Genomic DNA, 22235 nt, shown 5'->3' with positions numbered 1-22235 from the left:
TTCAAGAAGGCAACTCACCAGCACCTTCTCAAAGGCAATTAGGGATAGGCAATAAATGTTGGCCTAGCTGGAGACGCCCATGTCACATAAATGATCATTTAAAAATTTCTTCAGGTTTCTCAGCCAGCCTAGTCACTAGTGGTGCTGCTGTGCCACTCTTGGTGATGGACACTGAAATCCCCCACCCGGAGTATATTCCGTGCCCTTGGCACCCTCAGTGCTTTGTCCAAGCTCTGTTCAACATGGAGGAGCACTGATTCATCAGCTGAGGAAGGGCAATAAGTAGTATTCAGCAGGAGCATTCCTTGCCCATGTTTGAACTGATGCCATGAAACTTCATGGTTTCCAGAGTCAATGGCGAGGACTCCGGGCGCAACTCCTTCCCGCCTGTCTACCATTGTGTTGCCACTTATGTTGCCAGTCGGACAGGACATTTCCCAGAATGGTGATGGAGGAGTAAGGCATGATTTAGCGAGTTAGGCTGTTAGGCTGTATGTTAGGCTGTTGCTTGCCTGTGGGACAGCTCTCTAAATTTTGGCACAAGTTCTCTGATATTAGGAAGGATTTAACATGGTCAACTGGGCAGGGTGTGCCACTGTCGTTTCCCTGCCTAGGTCGATGCAAGCTGTTCCTTCTGGCTTTATCCCTTTTCAACTTTTCTGTAGCGGTTTGGTGCTACCGAGTGACTTGCTAGGCCATTTCAGAGGGGCGTTAAGTGTCATTGCTGTAAGTCTGGAGATACACAAAGACAGACCAGCTAAAGACAGCAGATTTCTTTCCCTAAAGTGCATTCATGAACCAGATGGGTTTTTACAACAATCTAATAATTTTGTGGTCGCCATTACTGGGACTAACTTTCAATTCCAGCTGTTGTGCAAGGTTTTGAACTCCTGTCCCCAGAGCATTACCCTGGGCCTCTAGTCCAGTAACATTACCGCTACTCCACTGTCCCCTTAATTTTAATTACTTTTGGTGTAGCCTAATTATGATTACGTTTTTGTACTTTTGCTGTTGCACAATGTTTGAAACAAATTGTTGCAGGCAATTGAAGTGGTTTGCCTGATAGTCTTTATCGTCAAGTTGTCACTCGCATACATGTGAAATAAATTCCATATTCCACAAATATGAGGTAACAAGCCAATAAACATACTGTTCTGAGGCACATAAATAGTACAAAATGAGATCTTGAATATTTGATTATTTTCAATCAAAAAGCACTGTGTTTTGCAATTTTTAGCTTTGCATTACTACAATGATGCTGGTTTCTTTAGAGTAGTAATTGACACCAAATTTAAATTATCCCTCATGGAATATAAACTAATTATAGCTTAAATCAGTTAAACTATTTGATAAATGCTATCTGAATATTTTTTAAAAATTGATGATGTTTTTGTCATAAATAGCAGTTCACTCCAGCTTTAGACTTCTCCAAAGCCACACTGTAATGTCTGATTATTTTATTGCAACTAGTTAATACAGAATATTAAGAGAAATTAGGCGAATGAAAACTAAACTTAATATTTGCTGTTAAATACAGAGTGATTCTTAGAGGTGACAGGAGATGATTTAATAAGGTTCAAATTCAGGATAGCTCCAGGCACATTATCCAACCCCGATTGGTCCAAGAACATCACAACTGGGTTTTGACAGCTGTTAGTAATAGTTTCTTACCAAGGGCCATTCTTCCACTTCATCTTTTAATTCAGTTTAATTCAGGCCTGTGTGAAGCACTTCAACTGAAATGAGGTAGTACCAGTGCCACAGCCTGTGGCATGACTGCATGGCAGATTAAACTTGCCAATCTGTAGGCACAGAAAATATTGTGTACATTTTAATGTTACATAAAATTGCTCGGTGTTACCAATGTTTTGGTAATTACTGCCCCACTTTTCTTCTAAGCTAGTGCCTGAAATTGAATATTTTGCCCCATTGAGTTTCAGTAACATTTGATATAGTATATGGTTTTGCTGCAAAATGTGTCTCCTAAGTAGTCCCTTATTAGCTACAGGTTATTGTCAAAGTAGGCAAACATTTAGATTTTGTTTTCCTTTGTTTTGAAATTCTTCAAGATGTAATTATGCTGTGCTACCATAGTACAATATTTGTTTATGTTGTCCAGAGATATCGGACTGCATTTTACCAGCCCAGTGGAGGTGCGGGGAGAGCTTGATGTCTTTCCACTGCAGCAACATATTACCGGCAGCGGGCACCTCAGCGGTACTTCCATCCAATATGCAGCCAATTAGACCAGTTAACTGCCCAATTAAGGGCCACTTCCACTCCCATTGGCATTTTACCTCTGTTGGGAGGCATCACCGCTGCATGAGGAGACCACCAGGTAAACCCTGGCAGCTTTCGAGTTTTTCAGCTCTTCTTTATGGCTGCTCCCTGGCCCACAGAGGGGCCTTCCGGCACTAATGGCCACTCTGTAGATATGGTGGGCCAATGGGAGGTGCACCCTCCACCCGATTGCCAACCTTCTCTGCCTGGTCCCAGCACTATACAAAAAAAAGCTTAGCTTCTCTTTGAGGATACCTCAACAAGGAGGTTATTAAAGAGTACCCCTGAATCTATTTCATTAATGGCTAGAACAAAGGCAGCATGTTACTTAAGACAGCTCAAAGATATAGAGGACAACTTTAAGATAATCTGCCCATCAGAAAAATTACAAGACTGGGTGCAATACTCGTTTTGCACCCTGACCAATTTTACTCCCCATCGAAAGCCAACAGAAAGTAATATTGACAAGTGTGTAAAAGCAGGTTTCCTGCCCACTGTGTTAGGTTAAAATTACCACCTCCACCACCCTCCCCCCTCCCCAATATATCCATTATTTTTAAATCTCTTTGGTTTGGGTAAAAACAGAGGCCAGAATTTTACACTGCCCCACTGCGGGATTTTTCGGTGGGGTGGGGAGCATGAAATCGAAAGTTCCCGCCCACCCTGACCACACAGCGATTTTACCCTGGGGTGGGCAAGGCCTCAGACAGGAAGCCCATCTTGCCCCGATTGAGGCTCTTAAGTGGCCAATTATTGCACACCACACCAGATAACGGGCTGAGGATGAACTAGGAGTTGAGAAGGCACATAAGGTATAAACATAAGGTCATTCTCAATGTTCTGAGTGATGCCAGATGCCACATGCTCTATCACAGCAGTCCATGATGTAGATGACCATCTCCTGTGTAGAACTGTGTAGAATGCTGGTATCTTTGGCCCTCACTGGTTCTGTTTTGCTCCCTTGTTTTGTGTGCCACCATGTCCTGCAAGAGAGGGAGGGCAGAATGTTAGTTATTGTGTTGCACTGTGTTTGGGTGATGTTCCTGCCACAGCTCAAGAGCTGGAGGTATGTGGAAGTGGCAGGAGCTGGGTGTGAGGCTGGCATCATTGAAAGTGGAGTGTCTGAATGTTAGGCTTGAGACTTGAGTGCCATTGACTCCTAATGGGTGATGATGGTGGAGCTACATTAAACAGTACAAGAGGTAGGTGTTGAGATGGTCGCAGATGTCAAGTGTAGATGCTTTCACTAACTTTGACCACCCAGGTGAAGTCATTAGACATCTTGCTGCACCGCTGCCAGATCCTCACAGCTAGACATCAGGGATTGATCTCCCTGGTCCTGTGTTCCCAATCTCTTGTGGCGCACCTGCAGAACCATGGGCTGTTTCTCCTGGACCATCGCCATGACCAAGTCCTCCAGCGCCCCATCTGCGAACCTAGGAATCCACTCTTTGCCCTCGTGCCACAGTTTTCTTCTTCAGAATTGTAGCCATGGCATTCAGCAGGAGCTTCCTGTGTGCTCTCTGCAAATACTGCTTGACCCCTGCTAAGTGCCTAGGCAGCCAGCAGTGTGAACCCCATTCGGACCAATGCCACAAACAGATAAATGAGCAGGCATCAGATTTGCATGCTGCCTACCTCCATGCCAATAGGAACAGGCAGGTTGCAAATAGTTTCCCTTGTATGGCAAATTAATGGAAACCTTTCATTTTTTCAGAATTAAAGACATTTTACCGTGCTCACGATTATCATACTTAAATAGAAATATATCCTTAAAATATACATGCGCCTTAATCGGTAATGGAAATGTCATTTTAAAAAATGTATATTTAATTAAGGTGATCCTATTCTTCCATTTCTCCATGGGGTAAAGTACATGTTTCAACTTTTATCACTTGTGAATTAGTGGTTTTCCAGCTCCCCCTTCTTGCCTTAATCGTCTCAATGAGGATAATTACTATTTGGACATGAGACAACTGAGAAGTGAATGTTTGAGCCATCATGATGGACATCAGATTCCCAGAATTTCATACAGGTAGCATAGTGAGAAGCAGGAATCGGCATAAAATTTTATTGTCACCATCCACCACCATCGACATGAGTGCACTCCATTAACTAATAATTTCACCAGAAGGAGGTGAGGAGCTTCAAAAGCAATTGCCTGCATCCTTACCAATGACAGTAGTTACTACGTTTTGTGCATAGAAGTGCATTATCACATACCTAGATTCCAGGTAACATATAGTAGTGGCAAACTTCATCAGAAATACAATGGTATGCCTTCAGCATGGCATAAGGACCTACACATAACAGCTTGAGATATGCTAACTATCTTGCTATTTTAAGCATTCCAATTTAGACTTAGTCATAATCAACTGCTTAATCAAGAGTCACCTTCAAAAGAGACTTGGCAAAGAGATATTCCTGTTAAGGCTACCTCTCTCTCCAGGGATCAGTGTAACTGGTGATTCTAGATCAGAGCACACTCTCCCTAAAGCTTTATCATTATTGCTAATGTAGTATCATTATAAAATTAGTTTAAGCAACATTTTCAGCAAGTTACATCAATGCCAGCAGAAATTAAATCCCATGCAGATGTCCAAGTTTATTCATTGTGAGACTGTTGGCTATTTTCTTGAAACATTGAAACTTCAATATATGAAATAGTTAAAAGTATATACCAAAGTTTTTAGTAGTTCGGGAATAGAGGTTGGAGAGCAAAACAAAAAGGGATCTCTGTTTCTTTGAGAAGGGTGCAGTTGACATACACCTGGATTATAGATTTTAATTACATTTGCTTAATTCCAGTTGACAGATTCCAAAGGATTTCTAGCTCAGGTTGAAGGTGAGAACGAGAAGCTGAGGGCTTGTAAATTGGAACAGAATACTGAGGTAAACATGTGTGGGAAAAGAAAGCATATGTTACTTCTTTGTTGTTATGTTTTAAAAACAAGATTATTTTTCAATCACATTGGCCTCCCCCACTATTTCATTGTGTCCTCACAGATGCAGGAAAATATTGCTTGTTTTCAATGTGCATGCTGTATTTTTCATATACATGGCTGAATATTTAATCCCTTTTTTCCTACAACTTTTGTTGAAAATGTAACTTCCCATAACAGATGTTAATGTTTGGCTATTTTTTTAAAGTTATGAGTGTGTGGCAGTAAAATCCTCAAAATGTAGCATTTGGATAATTTATTTAGTATTATTTTTATTATTTTAGACCATGAATCTTGTTGGTATAACTTTTACAAGTCACCTGTAACTTTTACACCCATTGATTATTTGCTGTTCCTCACATACATGTTATGCTCCCATTTTACGCGTTAGGTATCCTGTTTGTTAGTTGCCAATAATCATTACCAATTCAAATAAATTAACAGGGACAAAACTAGTTACTGAAAAATTTATTTTCCACTGCTCTCTGTGGAAGACAATTCCAAAGAATTCATAAGGACCCCCTGAGAGAAGAAATCCCTCCTCATCTCAATCTAAATGGGAGACCCCTTATTTTTAAACTGTTCTCCCAAGTTCTAGATTCCCCATGATGGGAAACATCCTCTACCATCCACCCTGTCAAGTTCCCTCAGAATCTTATATGTTTCAATAAGATCACCTCTCATTCTTCTAAACACCAATGAGTATAGTCCCAACTTGCTCAGTCTTTCTCCTTAAGACAACTTCTGCATCCCATCCATATACCTGTGCTTGGATAAAATGATCTTCAGTGATGATATGTTGGGTTAATTTTATATATTAGAATTTGTCATTCGTCATCTAGATTTCGATTGCTATATTATTAACAATAGTGTAAATCTTATACATTCAGGCCCGAATTTTACAGTTTCAATGACAGTGAAACTGCCAGTGTTCACCGTCATTACTCCTCTGAAACTGACAGCAACATCTGGAGTCCATGTATACGGGGTTAAACACAAAATCCAACAGTTGCAAGTCACTGTCACTCATTTCATGTTTCTCCAGAGGGTGTGCTACTGAGTGCCCCCAGAATGCAGTCAGTTAGAAATAATTGAACAGACGAGAACTTGCACTTTTAAGCTCTTGGCCTTTCTGTGAAAACACTAGAAGAAGTTATGCCTTTTTGAATGAGCTGTAAACATGTTTCTAATAGTGTACTAAGTTCATAATTACTGCTAAACAGCATCATTAGTCCTGAAAGAGTAATTTTATATTTGTTTCATGTCAAAGTTCTCCATTATGATAAATTCCACATGTGTTTACGGAAATTTAATAAAATTAAAGTTTGTTACAACATTTTAACTTCTGTCTGAATCTCAACTGTATGTTCCAAACATTTGTTTTGCTAACTGCAAAATTCAAAAATTAAAAGAGAAAAGGATCAATGCTTTTATCTTCTGGTTTGCTGTCTGTGAGAATTCTTCAATGTGATTGGCTGCTTACCCTGCTTGATGACAACACTGTTCCTGGATGCTTGGTGATTCCCTTTAGTTGACTTGGCACCAAATTCAAGCTGGCATTGAAACAGGGAAAGTCCACACCATGAAGGTCCTTAGATCTTTTTGGGCACCTTTCTTCAAGTCAGCATTAAGCATCATTGCTTGACTACTGATTGTAAAATTCAGCCCTTTGTCTTCAGGAGATTATGCATTTTTGCTGTTTTCAGTACTTGAGGTAGACAATGGAACAACCTCAGTAACATCTATATCAATTTCCTGACTAACAGAAAATAATTCTGGTCAGAATGACGTAATAGATTATAGAACAAGAGAATAGCAGGACCATTCTAAATTTGATCTCAGCATTTATTCATCAAGTGATTTTTGTTTGTACCATAGATTGTAAAGCTCACTACCACTATTCAGGATCTTGAACAGTCTTCCCAAAATGCTAATTCAGCTTTTGCTGCTGAGGCAGCACAAAAATACAAAGAAATGGTGTCTGCAAGAGAAGAGCTTATGAAGAAACTGGCTGAAATCCATGCTGAACTCAGTGAAAAAGATGGGACCATATGCAGACTTCGTGCACAAGAACAGAATGCCAGCCTACGGGTGAGAGATGTAGCATATTAGTCTTGATAAGAGCATGCAGTTAAATGAAGAAACAGTATCTGTTTTGTGAGCACATCATTTACAGTGTTATTCAAATATATTCACACAAAAAGCACTGTTCAGCAGTGTTAACTCTTTTCCCACCTAAATAATGTTTTTGTAAACATTTAATTTGAATGCAACAATACAAAAGCTGATGGGTTTAGAAATTGAAAAAGTTGATTTCTATCACTGGCTAAATGTGGCTACATGTGTTTTACTTGAGTCCATAGTTTGGATTACTAACTTGAAATTTGTTCCAAAGAAGGCAGTATGGTTTTAAGTATTTTTAAAATCCCATTGTATTTAAACCATGAAAATTGACACTGAAGTATTTTGAGTGATTGGTCAATATTGCTTTGCCTGTCTCCTATCCCCATGCTGTCTTATAAATAATTTTTCAAGTATTTAAGCAGAGCCTTCTTATCGCAAAAACTTGCTTGGCACTCTGAAAGTAGAAAAATGTCCGAAAATATTTCAGAATAAATTCAAATTCAGAGAATTTCAAATTGAAATTCCAAATTCAGAGAATATTCCAGTAAATGGACACTGAGCTAATAAAGGAGATTTTGGCAGAGGTTGATCAAAAACTCAGTCAAAGAGGTGGATTTTTAAGGAAGGGTTTTGGGGAAATTCCAGAGCATGGGGTCTAGATGGGGAAAGGTGTGCCTGTAGATGGTGGAAAAAGGGAGAGGTGGAAACGCACAAAAGACTAGAATCAGAAGAATGGAGAATTCTTGGGGAGGGGCTTGTAGGTTTGATGAAGATTAACGAGATAGGTGTCTGGAATTCACTGCCTAAATTAGTGGTCGAGGCTGAAACGCTCCACTCATTTAAAAGGTACCTGAATCTGCATATGAAGTGTTGTAACCTGCAAGGCGATGAACCAGATGCTGGAAAGTGGGATTAAAATGAGCGACTAGTTTATTTTCTCTCTTTTTGGCCGGCACAGACACGATGGGCTGAATGGCCTCTTTCTGCACCGTAACTTTTCTATGGTTCTATGGAGTAAGGCCATGAAAAATTTGAACATGATTACAAGAATTTTAAATAAGAGACCCTGGATGCCAATTTAAATCATCAAGGAAAGGTCAATGCAATAGGAATGGGTCAATAGCATTAGGGACAAGCTGAAATTTACAGAGGGTACAGGATGTGAGGTCTAACAAAGGAACAAACAATCTGTTGGCCCAGAAAATTGGCCATGCACTACCTGTTCTTTGGATGCTAAATGGTTTCCTAAGTCTTTTTTTTCTTCACAAGCATGAGTGTCACTGGTAAAGCCAGCATTTACTACCCACCTTAATTGTTCTTGAGAAGGTGGGGGTGAGCTACTGCTTTGAACCTCCCACAGCTGCTACAATGCTGTTAGGTAGGGACTTAAATATGGCAGCCAGTAAGTGCTTGCTCATTTTAAGCTGCAAGTGTCCCCCTGCCCTATTGGTGTAGGTAAAAATAAGGGGTGAATTTTACTTCCCGCGGGCGGGCACGCACCTGACCCGATCGGGCGTAAAATCGCACGAGAAGATGTTGGGTAAGCGTCCCAATGTCATCATGCACTCGCACAATATTTCGCTTGGTGGGTGCACATAAAAGTCGGAAGTGCGCCCACCGACAATTAAGAGGGCAATTAAGCCCATTGACAGCGCAGTTGTCTCTGGTTGGCAGACAGGTGAATCAGCCAGGTGGCTTTGCATTTTTCATCCAAAGGCGGGATGAAATTTCCGTTATGAAGTAAAATAAAAATAAATATCAGTGAACAGCACTTTTATCAGCAATATTTCCAGGTGATTGATTATGATGCATCGACATTTTTTGCAGCTTTTTAAACATTTATTTTAGCATTTTCAGGTCTGCAGCTTCCTGAGGCAGCTGTCTGCCTTCAGGGAGCTTTCTCGCAGCGCAAACCCACGCCTGTGGAAACGTCATTGCCTGCTCTCTTCCCGCTCTACCCTGGCAGTGCTGAGCTTTTCAGTGTGGGTTTCATGCTGGCTGGCTGTTAATTGGCCAGCCAGCGTGAACTCGTGGTCGGGGGCCTGTTTCCCGACTGCTCCCAGGCCTGTCTATTGCGTGCGCCCGCCAAAGGTAAAATTCAGGCCTAAGTCTCCATGGACCATGCTTGAAACAGGGAGTGAGCCTTGGCGGAGCAGGCCCTTGGCGTTTTCAAATAAGGGGCCTAAGACTTTTTTGAAAATCTTTCTGCAATACCAGGTTATCCTGAACACAGCTGGATGATTTGATGTTTTTTTTTGCTCTTGTTTACTATTTGCTTTTCAATAACTTGCTGTGGGGCTGCTACTTCCCATTTCCCATTAAAGACAGCACTTATGGGATTATCATTACAAATTCCTCTGAATTTGACGTAAGGGTATACAGATTTCTCTCCACCTTTACATTCCAGAAGGAAGTTGGAGATGTTCAGCAAACACCATCACCTTCAAGTTTTCCTTTATGTCAATACTGTCCTGACTTGAACATACATTGCTACTTCTTCAGCATTGTCATTGAGTAGGTATCTTGAAACTCCCTGCAAGATACTATCATGGAACAATCAATCCCAAAAGGGCTGCAACAGTTCAATAAAACTCATCAAAGCTCATTATGGCACTTGGGCTTAGAAATGGGCAATAGGTGTTGCTTGACCGAGCTGTCTACATCCCAAGAAGAAATAAAAATTGAAAGCTCAGTGTAACCGCAGCAGAATCGTTGGACGGAATTTTCCATTCCAGGACTAAGCCCTGTGGCAGAGGCAGAAACCAGGAGTGTTTCCTGCCACAGAGGCCAGTGAGAATTCACGCTGTATTGTGTGATGCCGGCCTCATTAGTTATGCACTCTGCGGTTTCCCGACATTTTTTGCGGTGGGGCGGGCTGGATGGCCATCATATGTGAGCACCATATCTAAAAGGCGGCCGGACATCACACTCACCCATCATTGGAGGAGATGGCCTGCCGATCACAGGGACCTCCGGCCCCCAGATTTAATGATGCTCCCTTGGAAGACCTTCTCAATGTAGTGGAGGCCAGGAGGGCGGTCCCTCCTCAGACGATGTAAGGAGGAGGCCGAGCCATCACACCAACCCAGCATGAGAGGATATCTCCAGGGTGGTCAGTGCCCAGGGTCTACACCAGAGCATTGCCCTACAATGCTGCAAACACTCACCTCAATGAATGGTACAAGGAACATGGGCCTCAGTGCCAAGGGCACTATCTGTGCGGCCCATGCATAAGAGAGCTACTCAGTATTATAAGGAGATGCCTCATAACCCCACTGCAGTCCATCTAGTCTGCAGGTGGAGAAGCCACTGTGGGTCCCTTACCCTTCCACAAAGAGTCACATGTTGTCTGGGAGGGTGGGTGGGTGGGGGGGCAGGGGTTTAGGCATTGAGGGAACCAGCATCCATCGTTAGTGATATGCCTCTGTGAGCCTTCTCGTTCTATCTACATGGACTCATCGCTCTGGAGGGCCCTGCCCCAGAAACCTTGTGGACAACCTGCAGTGCATCAAGCACAGGGCACACAATCCAGTGGGTTATTTGTAAGACTGGAAGCATGACAAAGATGCATGAAATCCAATTGCTGTCAAGCCCACCTTTTCTCTTTGTGCAGGAAAAGCTGAGGCTCAAAAGGAAAGAGGGGGTGGGGGGCAGCCTGACCTTAAGAACCTCAGCGACTTGGAGGAGCAGGCAGCCCAGTTGACTGGTGAGGAACCAGACCGAACCTGCGGTGATGGAGTGGTCGACAGGCCGCCTCCATCCAGTATTGATCCATGCATCTCATGCGTTTCTCTATGCTGGAGGCAGCTATGCAGTAATTCGCTCTCCCCTCTCTCACCTACATCGGCCAGCAGGAAGAGGGCAAGGGAACAAGACGAGACATGGGAACATTCAGCCCATCAATCCTGCTCTGCCATTCAATTAGATCAAGGATGATCATCTACCTCAACACCAATTTCCCGCACTATCTTCATATCCTTTGAAGTCATTAGTCTCCAGAAATCTACCAATTTCTGTTTTGAACATACTCAATGATTGAGCTTCCATAGCCCTCTGGGGTAGAGAACTTCAAAGATTCACCACCCTCAAGAAATTCCTCCTCATCTCAGTCTTAAATGGCCTACCCCTTATCCTGTGATTAAGTCCCCTGGTTTTAGATTCACCAGCCAGGGGAAAGATCTTATCTCCATCAACCCTGTCACGTCCTGTAGAATCTTGTACGTTTCAATGAGGTAACCCCTCATTCTTCAAAACTCAAGGGAATACAAATCCAGTCTCTCCTCATAAGACAACACAGCCATCCCGGTGATTAATCTGGTGAACCTCCATTGCACTCCCTCTATGGGGATCAACACGGTACACAATACTCCAGATGAGGTCTCATCAAGGCTCTATACAACTGCAGCAAGACACCTTTACTCCTGTAGTCAAATCCACTTGTGCCTCCCTAATCGTTTGCTCCACCTGCATGCTAACACTTAGTGACTCATGAACAAGGCCACCCAGGTCCCTTTGGACACCCTCACTTCCCAAACCCTCACCATTTAAGAAATATTCTGCCTTTTTTTCTACCAAACTGAGTAACTTCACACTTATTCATATTATATTACAACTGCTATGTTCTAGCCCATTCACTTAAGCCTGTCCAAGCTTGAAGTTTCCTTGAATCCTCCTCATAACTTACATTCCCACTCATGTTTGGAGTCATCAGTGAATTTTGAAACTGCTGAAAAAAGACATTTTGTTGAAGCTTTTCACCTCACACTTGTCAGAACAATCGCAAGATTTCAGTCCCAGTGTGATGCTAGGTATGTAGGCCATGAGCCCCAAAGACTGGTGGATCGTATCAAACACCATGTCCCTTCCGCTGTTCACAATGGGCAAAGTACAGACCACACCCAACCAGTCCGTGCTTGCAAAACTCAAAACACAGTGTCCAACATTGGATGTGATTCTGCGATTGGACAACATTTGCTAAATAACCCTCAGTGTGCTAAAAATTATGCTGACAACCAATTTAAGATTGTCAGTCGGGCTTGCAGTGCAGTACATTTGCGTGTACTGGAAGCTACATAGAATAATACGCAGGACCCTGCTCTTTGCAGACAGAAAGAACATATACACACATTGAGCCTGTTTCAGCTAAACAAAATAAGTGATAGCCATTTGCTGTTTCATTCCTCGGCAATGCCTTGACCAATCAGAGTCAAGCTGCCTGGTTTAAATTTCAAACAATGCTTGGCAGTTAACTGTCAGTCACCATTTACTCAGTGGCAACACTTCTACCAATCAGTGCCCACTTGCCAACCAATCATCACTGTCTTCTCATACAGTCTAAAGTCGTTACTTCCCCTGACATTGGTATTCTGTGATTGTTCTGATGAGTGTAAGCCAAAAAGCTTCAACAAAATGTCTCTTTTCAGCAATACTCAAGTTCTGTACTACCAAATGAAAATTTGGAAATATTATAATTGGTCCCCACATCCATATCATTTATATAGATTATAAACAGCTGTGGACCTAGCACTGATCCTTGCAGTATCCCGCTAGTAACAGCCTGTCATCTTGAGAATGATCCATTTATTCCTACTCTCTTCTTTCTGTCTGTTAACCAATTCTCAATCCATACTAGTATATTTTCCCCCAATCCCATGCGCCTAATTTTATATACTAACCTGAGTGGGACCTTATTAGAAGTCTTCTGAAAATCCAAATACATCACATCCACTGGTTCTCCTTTATCAATGCTACAAGTAATACCCTCAAAAAACAACAACAATTTTGTCAAGCATGATTTCCCTTTCATAAATCCATGTTGACTCTGTGCAATTTTACCATTCTTTTCTTAAGTGTCCGGTTATCTCATCCTTTATAATAGATTCTAACATTTCCCCTACTAGGTGTCAAACTAACAGGACTATAGTTCTCCATTCTCCCTCTTCCCCCCTTCTTAAATAGTGGGATTACATTTGCTACTTTCCAGTCCGCAGGAACCGTTCCAGAATCTATTGAATTTTGAAACAATACTAAATCCAATGCATCCACTATCTCTCTAGCCACCTCCTTCAACACTCTGAAATAAAGCTCATCTGGTCCAGGGGATTTATCAACCTTCAACCCAGTTAACTTTTCAAGTACTATTTCTTTACTAAAACAAATTTCTTTTAGTTCCTCAGTTTCATAAGTCCCTTGGTTGCCTAGTATATCTGGGAGATTTTCTGTATCTTCTTCTGTGAAGACAGACGCAAAGTAACAGTTTAGTTTCTCTGCCATTTCCCTGTTCTCCATCAAAAAATTCTCCTGTCCCCACCTGTAATGGGCCCACATTTCTCCTGGCTAATCTTTTCCTTTTCGTGTACCTAAAGAAGCTTTTACAGTCCGCCTTTCTGTTCCTCGTAGTTTACATTCATGTTCTCTTTTCTCTTTCTTAATCAGTTTCTTGGTCCTCCTTTGCTGGTTTCTAAATTGCTCCCAATCCTCAGGCTTACCACGTTTTCTGGCAAGCTTAAAAGACACTTCCTTTGATCTAATGCAATCTTTAACTTCTTTTGTTAACCACGGTTGATTTGCCTTTCCATTTGGGTGTTTGTGCCTTAGAGGAACGTATACCTGTTGTAGACCATATAGTAGTTTTTAAATACTAGCCATTGCCTGTCTACCATCAAATCTTTTAGTGCATTTTCCCCAACCACCATAGCCAACTTGCCCTTCATACTTTCATAATTTCCTTTCTTCAGATTTAAGACCCTAGTTTCATAATGAACTATATTGCATTCAAACTTAATGCACAATTCTATCATATTATGGCCACTATTTCCCAAATACCTTTACAGCAAGGTTATTAATTAGCCCTTTCTTATTACACAACATTAAATCCAAAATAGCCCGAACCCTAGTTGGCTGCTCAACATACTGCTCCAGAAGCCCATCTTGTACACACTCCAGGAATTACTCCTCCAGAGCATTAGTGCTGATTTGGTTAACCCAGCTTATGTGTAAATTGAAGTCACCCATTATTACTGTATTACCCACATTACATGCATCTAATTTCCTGGTTTATACCATGCCCAACATTAGCACTACAGTTTGGTTTCCTATAAACAACTTCCCCAATGTTTGCTGCCCCTTGCTGTTTCTTAGCTCCCGTCCAGTGGTTCATCCAGCCCACAGGCGACCCAGGACATTGGGGAGGAGGAAGGAAGTGTACCTGTTGAGGTTTCACGGCAGTCACCTGCACCCTCCACCAACACAGAGTCACACAGCTCGGTGGGTACTAGATGTAGTTCAGGCCGGGCCTCACATTCTGGTGGTCACCACACAGACACGTGTCCGCAGCAGGAGGAGGCAAGGTCAGCCAAACTAACCGGCACTCGGAGGATTGCTGGGAAAGATGCATCTGTGACTTCCAAGTCGGCTGATGGGTCTCTGGAATGGTACGTCCATGAGATGCTGGGGAAGTTCCAAGAGGTGGGGGAATCATCAGGCAGAGGTGTTGGAGACCCTCAAAAGAGGCACACGTGAGGCAGAGGAGTCAGTCAGCCTGCTGGCTGATGAATTGGTGCTGACATTGTCTGTGCATCGAGGTCTCTGTGGGGAGGGTGGTACACGCCATGGAGAACCTGATCCGGTAGAATGTCTAGTTTCTACCAGAGATGCGCAGACCTGAATTCTATCACGGTAGCTATGGGTGAACTTTTGCTGTGGCAACATGAGAGGGGGATGGGGCACTTCAACCTCGCTCCAGGTTCCCCCTCCCCTTAAGGCATTAGGCAGTGGCCTTTGGGCACCAAAAGAGAGGAGGAACTGCTGTTGGATACCCCTGGGATTTCCACTCAGGACTCTCTGAGGGTATCCGGCCCTTCCAAATGCCCTTTACCTGTGGCCCCTTCGGCTTCGTCTTCTGTGACCGCAGAGGGAGCAGCTGTCCCACAGCAGGGCAGCCACAGTAAACCGGGCCCTCTAGGCCTCTGCTGTCCAGAGGACAGTCACCAAGGTCATCCAAGTCAACAGGGCAAACTGGTCAACAGGCTGCCTCCACTCTGTTGTGGATGTCAGGGGAGCACCTCGAAGAAGTGGTAGGGAACTTAAGATTAAGAAATTTTGATTTAACATGTGGTTGCACAGATGCACTATGATTGTAAATCTTATGACACTTTTGTAAATATAGTGCACTTGCGTTCTAATGAGGTCCGACGTGGTTTATTTGCGATGTAGCCCTTAAGCTTGTGTGCGTCTTACCCCCTCAACATCTTCTGAGGGACACCCCAAGCTGGGTCTGTGTTCCCTGGAATCACACATGTGCGGGGAGGCAATGGTCTTCGCACAGCCCTTGCGAGCCACGTGCAAAGTGTTTCCCGCGCATGCTGAGCCTTTGCCCTTCACATGCTCATCTGTCCAAATACCCGAGCATTTTAAGTACTACATACTATGGTTTCCATTCAGTTGTCCAGGTGAGATGACTTGCGTCTCCACCCACCCCCCGATGACCCAACTCCCATGCGGTATCTCGAGATCACCACCATCAGGCTCTGCGTAGTTTTGAGCATCCATGGTTGTCGTTACCTTCCAGGTGCAGTCGAATACATTTACCCCCATCTCTGTCACCCAAACCCCACCCCGCCCCCCCCCCCACCATAACCATTGATCCCCAGATGCAACATTTGACCTCCCCAGGGTTACCCTTCAACCCTCCCCCATCATCCTTCATGCAGGCGGAGTCGACGTCCCCTACCTTCCCAAAGATCACACCCCCATCACAGTAGACCTGTCCCCCCTCATTCTGCCGACCCCCACAACCCACTTCTCCTTCTGTATCCACTCCAATAATCCTCAACGTTTCAACCCTCAACAACCCTTCACCTGCCATCGCCAAACCCTCACCCTCCCACCCTACTGGTTACCACTTCCCCCTTTAACCCTCACCAGCCCTCCCTATCACCAATTCCCTGAGTATGCCCGCCAGGACTTATTCAATTGACACCACAGGTCTCTCCCTCTGAACCCCCTTCCCCTCTTCTTCACTCATGCCCATTCACACTTTCACAGCCCCCCATGCACACTTGCACACCCACCCCAATGCCTGTCCACACCTGCACACCCACCCAATGCCCGTCACCACCACACTCCCCCCCGCCCCCCCCCCACCACCCCCCATGCCTACCCGCACTCCAGCATGGCCCTTCCTACCCTCCCACTCCATACCAGCTCACCCATTCCATAACCCCCGCAGCATCTCTCTCTTTCCACTACCCCAAGCTGCCCCGTCCCCCTCTCCTTCCCGTCTAATCCTCCCAACTCCCGCGCACAGGCCATTGCCACCCAACAATACCTCCTGCAGCCGTCCATCTAGAGCTTGAAGATCCAGTTCCTGGAAAAAGCTGCTGCTTGAAGATCCAACTCCTCAAAGAAGCTGCATCGGGAACACCCACCTCCTCGAAGCTGCTGCACCAAGAAGATCCATGCGGTTGATGCACCCCCCACCCACTGCTGCATGCGGTGTTCCAGGGCCCACAGTCGCTGGTGGCCTCCATTCTGATCCCTGTAGGCTGCCCCAGGCCTTCTTCAGGTAAGTGCTGACATTTGCATGCCACATTGGTCTAGATGTGTTCTGGACCGTCATGAAAACCTACTGGTGGCACTTGGTCGATTGGGCAAGGGGGAACGATTCCAGTCGGGAATGCAAAAAGGTTTCACCTTGGCCTCCGGGAATGGCGACCTCCCATGATGGGCGGCAGCACATGTTCCCGCCATCATTTCACTCCGGCAGGAAACCGACCCCCACCCGCCATTAAGCCCGCCACAGGGGAAAATTCCACCCAGTGCATGGGGCTCAAACACTAGCTTGGGTCAAATGTGGGGAGGTCAGATCAGCTACAATTTAGGATGGAATCCTGTTCCACTGGGATTCTGTATATGTTTTTTAAGCCAATCTTCCATACAACCCTTACAACTTCAAAGGTGTGCATCCAGGAGACTTCCCAGGCTACCTCAGGAATTCTGCTGCGTATAACCTTATAATAAAAGCGCTCTTCTCTATATTTGCATGAGCAACAGCCTGAAGAGGTTGCGGAGAGCAACCAAATGCTAGCTCCAAGAACATTTATACCACACTACTGCAAGAGACCTTCTTGTACCTACCACATCTGTTCATTGCATAAACGTACTGTGAACCCCTCTGCCCTCCCATCCTCATGCATCACAACTGACATGCTACCATTTACGGAGTCTTTCTTGTGGACCTGCAAATCATACATCTGATTCATCTGATGAAAGTGTCTTCCAAGGCTCAGGAAGAAAAATTGTCTACATATACAATAAATTTAAGAGCAATCAAATGTTTTTATCTAATTCCTTTTGTTATGTATTGTGAGGAAATGATAATCAGGTGGCTGGGCTGGGAAGTCACCAACACGCATACCGTGCTTGTTTTCAGGTCTTCCATGCACAATCGAACCCGCAATTAGTTGAACAGGTGAATGTCCACTCCAGGGAGGCATTGGTGCATTGAATGGAGGGTTGTCCAGGGTTCCTGCACCTGTAGGGATTGGGCAGTGCACCTGTGTGGTGGTGTGGTGGGAACAATGACCCTGGACCTAGGGGAGGTGGTGCAAAAGTGCCATGAGTACTGAGGAAGATAGAGTTTAAAGGATTTTTGTGACTCACAATGATCGCTGATGTCTGGGTGGGTTGCTGAGAAATTCATGGGACCTGCCTCGCTTGTATCTGCAATTTACTGTGCAGATTGTGGTGTGTTCGCCTGTGGATTCATGTTTATCTTGTTAATTCTGGATGTTGGGGTTTAATAGAGATAGTATTGACTGTCTGCTTTGTTGGCTTTCATGTAAAATTCTTCTGTTTGTTTAATACCGTGGAACCTTGTGGCTTTATTCTCTTGGTAAATACTTGGGATTTCAAATTTTGGCTACTTTAAACAAAAGGTTTCTGGTCCCTAACCAGATGCCTAGGACTCTTTTCCATCACACAAGCCATCAGTGAACGTGCAATGTGTGACCTCTTACACCAAACCTTGTGGTTCTTCTCAGTGATACTTCAGTGCAGTCATTATGTCAAGTTGGTACCAATGTGTAAAGAAGTTCCCGGGCACTGTGATGGCCCTCACTTCACAACAACAAAAGGCCAAGACAGATGTTCTTTTTGTGCAAAAGCATGGGAAGCTTATCCTTCATCTTTTTAGCCATATGCAGGCTGGAAGGCTTGCATGTACTTTTACTTTGAGGGAAAGTAGCAGCATCTGAATGAATTCCTGCCATTGCACTTGTACTGGACACTATAGGATTGTAAAACAAATAGTTTCAAAGAGATGAGCTATGCCCTGTGAGATGCCTATGTGCAATTCAACCCCAATTCTTTCAGGGCTTGAAGGGGCAGCGCTCTCCTATCAGGCACTTTGGATCTATATGGCAGCAGTCAGAGCATCCATGTGGAAACAAAGGCCCCACAGCAGATCTCCCTAAAGCTGTTACATGCTCATGATGGACTGCGTTGCTACAAAGCCAACACGAATGGTATTGCATAAGCATCACAATACTCTCCTCCGCTTGAGGAACCATCTGCAACACATAGTGCCTCCAAATGGAATTCAAGGATCCTTCTTTTAAAAACAGAACCAGTGAGATCAGGGTTTACAAACGGCAATATTTTCTTACCCTCTATTCAGCAATATCTTCCACATGCTTCACCCCAGCTCCTTCTGCTCAGCTACACTGTGTGTCACTGAGTGCATTGTCCCCTGGTTTACACTCTAATTCCCTTGAAAGGATGTCTCTGGACCAGTGCTTAGAAGGGAGAAAGTAATTCATGGCATGTTCTCTGAATTTTTTTATTCATCCTTGGAAATGTGAGTGACACTGGCATTTTTTGCCATTCCTAATTGCCTTTGAGACGGTGGTGGTCACGATTCACTGGGGGTAGTGTGCTGTAATATCAAGCCTCACTGTTCCCCGAGCCGTGACAAATGTGAAAAGTTTGACCAAACCACCAGATTTCCCCAATTCTACCTAACTGTTTAATTTAGGTTAACAGAATACGAGCACCAGGTTTGTAAACTTAATAAGTAAATAATTGTTTATTGAACAAATTATCATTAACCAGTGGCAAAGGAAAGAAATATGAACTGCTAATTTCTAACACAATAACTTGGAATCTACCCCCTTCTTAAATCCCTATACACAAACATAAGACACACAAAAACATGGATTTTAAGGGTGGGATAAAGCAGTTCAATAGCACCAATTCCGGAGTACAGGATTTGATGGATTGATTTTGATCTATGTCTTCCAAATTCCTTTCAGTTCTTTTTGATGGAAAGAGATGGTCTTTCAGCACTTTCAGTATTTAGTTCAAACGTTGAGCATTTGCCTTTCAATGTCTCTAACAGTGATTTTCCGCTTTGCCTCTTGACAGAGGTTCTCAGAGAGAGAGCAGGTTATAGAGATGTGAGAATAAAAAGCCAGCTAGCTATTATTTTGGAATTACTGGAAATTTCCACACACAGGAGAGAGAGGTTTTAAGTCTTGTTCCTTTAAGGATAAGAGCTAATCTGCACTGCTCTCACGCAAAACCTGGTCACCTGGTCAGGAGCCAATTAAAACATTGTTGTCAGGCAGCCAGCACCATCCTGTCTTTTATGGCACACTCTGTTCCAAGACTGTAACATTGTATATATCTCTCATCCTGTTCCAGTGGACATGTCTTTCAAACTGCAGCCATTGTAATTTTAATCCGCAATCCAACAGAAAATAAAAATATATGTTCTTTACAATAGTCCAACAGAAATAAAATAATATGTTCCTTATATCTTCTTGAACCATTGCAGTTCATGTGATGTAGGTACTCAGCTGCAAGCGAGAGTTTTGACCCAGTGACAGTGAAGGAGCAACTATGTAGGTCAGATTCAGAATGGTGTATGGCTTGGAGGTGAACTTGCAGGTCATGGCGTTCCCAGGCGACTGCTGCCTTTGTCCTTTTAAGTTTCAGGACAGGTAGGTTTGGAAGGTGCTCTAGAGGGAGTGAATATTTTAGGTGGGGGATGGGGTGCCAGTCAAGCAGGCTGCTTTGTCTTGGATGGTATTGAGCTTCTTGAGTGTTGTCGGAGCTGCATCCATCTCAGCAAGTGAAAAGTATTCCATCAAACTCTTGAGTTGTGCCTTGTAGAGCTGAATACCACATTCCCTTAACAACAGCCAAGGCCTCGCAAGGACAGAGGACACTAGGGCCAGGAATTTCCCGTTGGTGAGCAGGGGGAGGTGGGCGGGGCCCGCTCGCTGACGCGTAAAATGACACACGGTGACATGGGCAGAACACCCGATGTCACTGTGCCCCATTTAAATTTTCAGGTAGCTGGGGGCTCAGCAAATCAGCTTTGCGCCCGCCGACTTATCAATGTCCAATTGAGGCCATTGACAGAGTCATTAAAGTAATTAATGGACCTGCCAGTCCAACCTTAAGGTTGGCGGGCAGGCCAGGAGCCCTGGTGGGCATTAGAAAAAGCATGAAACCTCATCCATGGGTGGGATGAGGTTTCATGTAGGTTTTAAAAAATTTAATTAAAGTGTTTTTAAAAGTTATGGACATGTCCCAACTCGTGTGACAGTGTCTTATGAGGGAACATGTCAGGGATTTTTTTTTTTTATTTTTAATGTTTTTTAATGTACAGCCAACCTTCCTGAGGCAGCACTTTGCCTCAGGGAGATGAGTGCGCTCTTTCGTGCGCATGTGCGAAAGAATGCACTCTCGGCTCAGGGAAGCGCCCCCGCCCTGCCCGCACAGGGAGCGCATAATTGGCCCGCCCACGTAAAATGGCAGCAGGCCCCCAATTGGGGGCGCCGATCAGAGGTGTGCCTCCACACGCCCGCTCTTCAACGACAGGGGGAATACTCTGCCCTGGAGTTTGCCTCCATCGCGGGATATCCCCAGGTGTAGGGCATCATCAATTGTACCCATGTGGCCATCAAAGCACCGAGCAACCAGTCAATGAGATCCATCAACAGGAAGGGCCGCCATTCATTCAATATCCAACTGATCTGTGACCACAGCAAGAGCTTCTTCCATGTTTATGCTTGTTTTCCTGGCAGCTGCTATGACTCCTTCATCCTCTGCCAGTCCAGGCTGTCTCAGAACTTCACTCCAACCCCCAAAATGCATGGATGGATCGTAAGGCTCAAGGAAGATCCTTTGAAAAGATGGCTATTGACCCTTCTACAATAGCCCCAGACAGAGGCAATACTACCTGTTCAGGAGGACAACCATTGAGCAGGCCATCAGACTTGTGAAGATGTGATTTCAGTGCTTGACCCTCCAGTACTCCCCTGCAAGAGCCTTGGTCATTATGATGGTCAGCTGTGCTTTCCATACATTGCCCTCCAGTGAGGTGTGAGCCTTAAGGACAGTGAGTCACTGATAGGGGACTGTTCACTGGGGGAGATAAGAGAGGAGGGGGAATTAGAGGCAGAGGGATGTAATGTGGAACAGAGAGGGGTCCCTGCTGCATGACGAGGTAGCCTCTCCCTGCCACCATCCGAGTAAAGGACCTTCTTCCATTCCCTCACGGTCTCCAGCATTCGGTCAAAGTCAGCATCGACAAAGGATGTCAGGCCTCCAGCTCCTCTGTGACATATCACTTCCCTTTGGTAAAGTGGAAGGCTCTAGCACAATTAGTAGATTTCTCCCTTCAGACAACCAGCAGCCTCAGCTATGTCTGCCAGGGAGTATCTAAATGAGTACCACTCTTCACTTGATCCACCTCCATTCCCACCCCCTTTGGCTGTAGATGGATAGAAAACCCATCTCCATATCAAATTGAAAATTGCTTCCCCAGAGGGCATCACTAGATCCCAACGCCTTTGGAGTGCAATGCGGTTTTCAAAGGAA

General features: G+C 44.3%; 1 protein-coding gene across 1 annotated transcript in view; it reads left to right on the top strand.

Annotated features, from left to right (window-relative positions):
* The window catches only part of pmfbp1 (polyamine modulated factor 1 binding protein 1), a 967668-nt gene that overhangs the window by 413580 nt on the left and 531853 nt on the right, over positions 1-22235 (top strand). Inside the window, exons 13-14 of the mRNA XM_078544531.1 lie at positions 5089-5172; positions 7101-7313. Coding sequence (XP_078400657.1) covers positions 5089-5172; positions 7101-7313 — 297 coding nt within the window. The remainder of the gene's footprint in view (positions 1-5088; positions 5173-7100; positions 7314-22235) is intronic.

The sequence above is a fragment of the Cetorhinus maximus genome, chromosome 6 (assembly GCF_964194155.1).
Source record: "Cetorhinus maximus chromosome 6, sCetMax3.hap1.1, whole genome shotgun sequence".
NCBI lineage: Eukaryota > Metazoa > Chordata > Chondrichthyes > Lamniformes > Cetorhinidae > Cetorhinus > Cetorhinus maximus.
The sequence above is the reverse complement of the archived record's forward strand: the minus strand, read 5'-3'. Positions and strand labels throughout refer to the sequence as shown.